General features: G+C 61.5%; 1 protein-coding gene across 1 annotated transcript in view; it reads right to left on the bottom strand.

The window, feature by feature from the left end:
* Positions 1-353, bottom strand: part of LOC104271523 (transcription factor HIVEP3-like) — a 60,769-nt gene that overhangs the window by 57,512 nt on the left and 2,904 nt on the right. Inside the window, 1 exon segment of the mRNA XM_009866210.1 lies at positions 5-350. Within this exon segment, the coding sequence (XP_009864512.1) occupies positions 5-350 (346 nt within the window).

Genomic DNA, 353 nt, shown 5'->3' on the forward strand with positions numbered 1-353 from the left:
GGACCTGCTGGGGACGACTCCGGCTCGTGCTCTGGGTGTCTCGTGAGGGGCGCTTGCCTAACGAGAAAGCATTTCCTCCTCTCCTGGGGAGCCGAGGAGGCCGAGGGGCCGGGGGTTGAGGCGGGAGTGGACGACAGGCTCCCGTAGTCAAAGGATTTACTGCGGGTCTCTGACATCTGGGAAGGATGGGACACGTTCGGTGTCTGCTCGGAAGCGGATCTCCGCATTTCCCTGGAATGATGATGGTGGCTCGGTACCATCAACATATGTGAGCCAACGCCAGGAGGCTTCGAGTGGGGCTCGGAGGGCTGGCCGCTTGACTCCGACTTGCCGTGATCGTCACGATCAAACGA

The sequence above is a fragment of the Apaloderma vittatum genome, unplaced genomic scaffold (assembly GCF_000703405.1).
Source record: "Apaloderma vittatum isolate BGI_N311 unplaced genomic scaffold, ASM70340v1 scaffold7373, whole genome shotgun sequence".
NCBI classification, from domain to species: Eukaryota; Metazoa; Chordata; class Aves; order Trogoniformes; family Trogonidae; genus Apaloderma; species Apaloderma vittatum.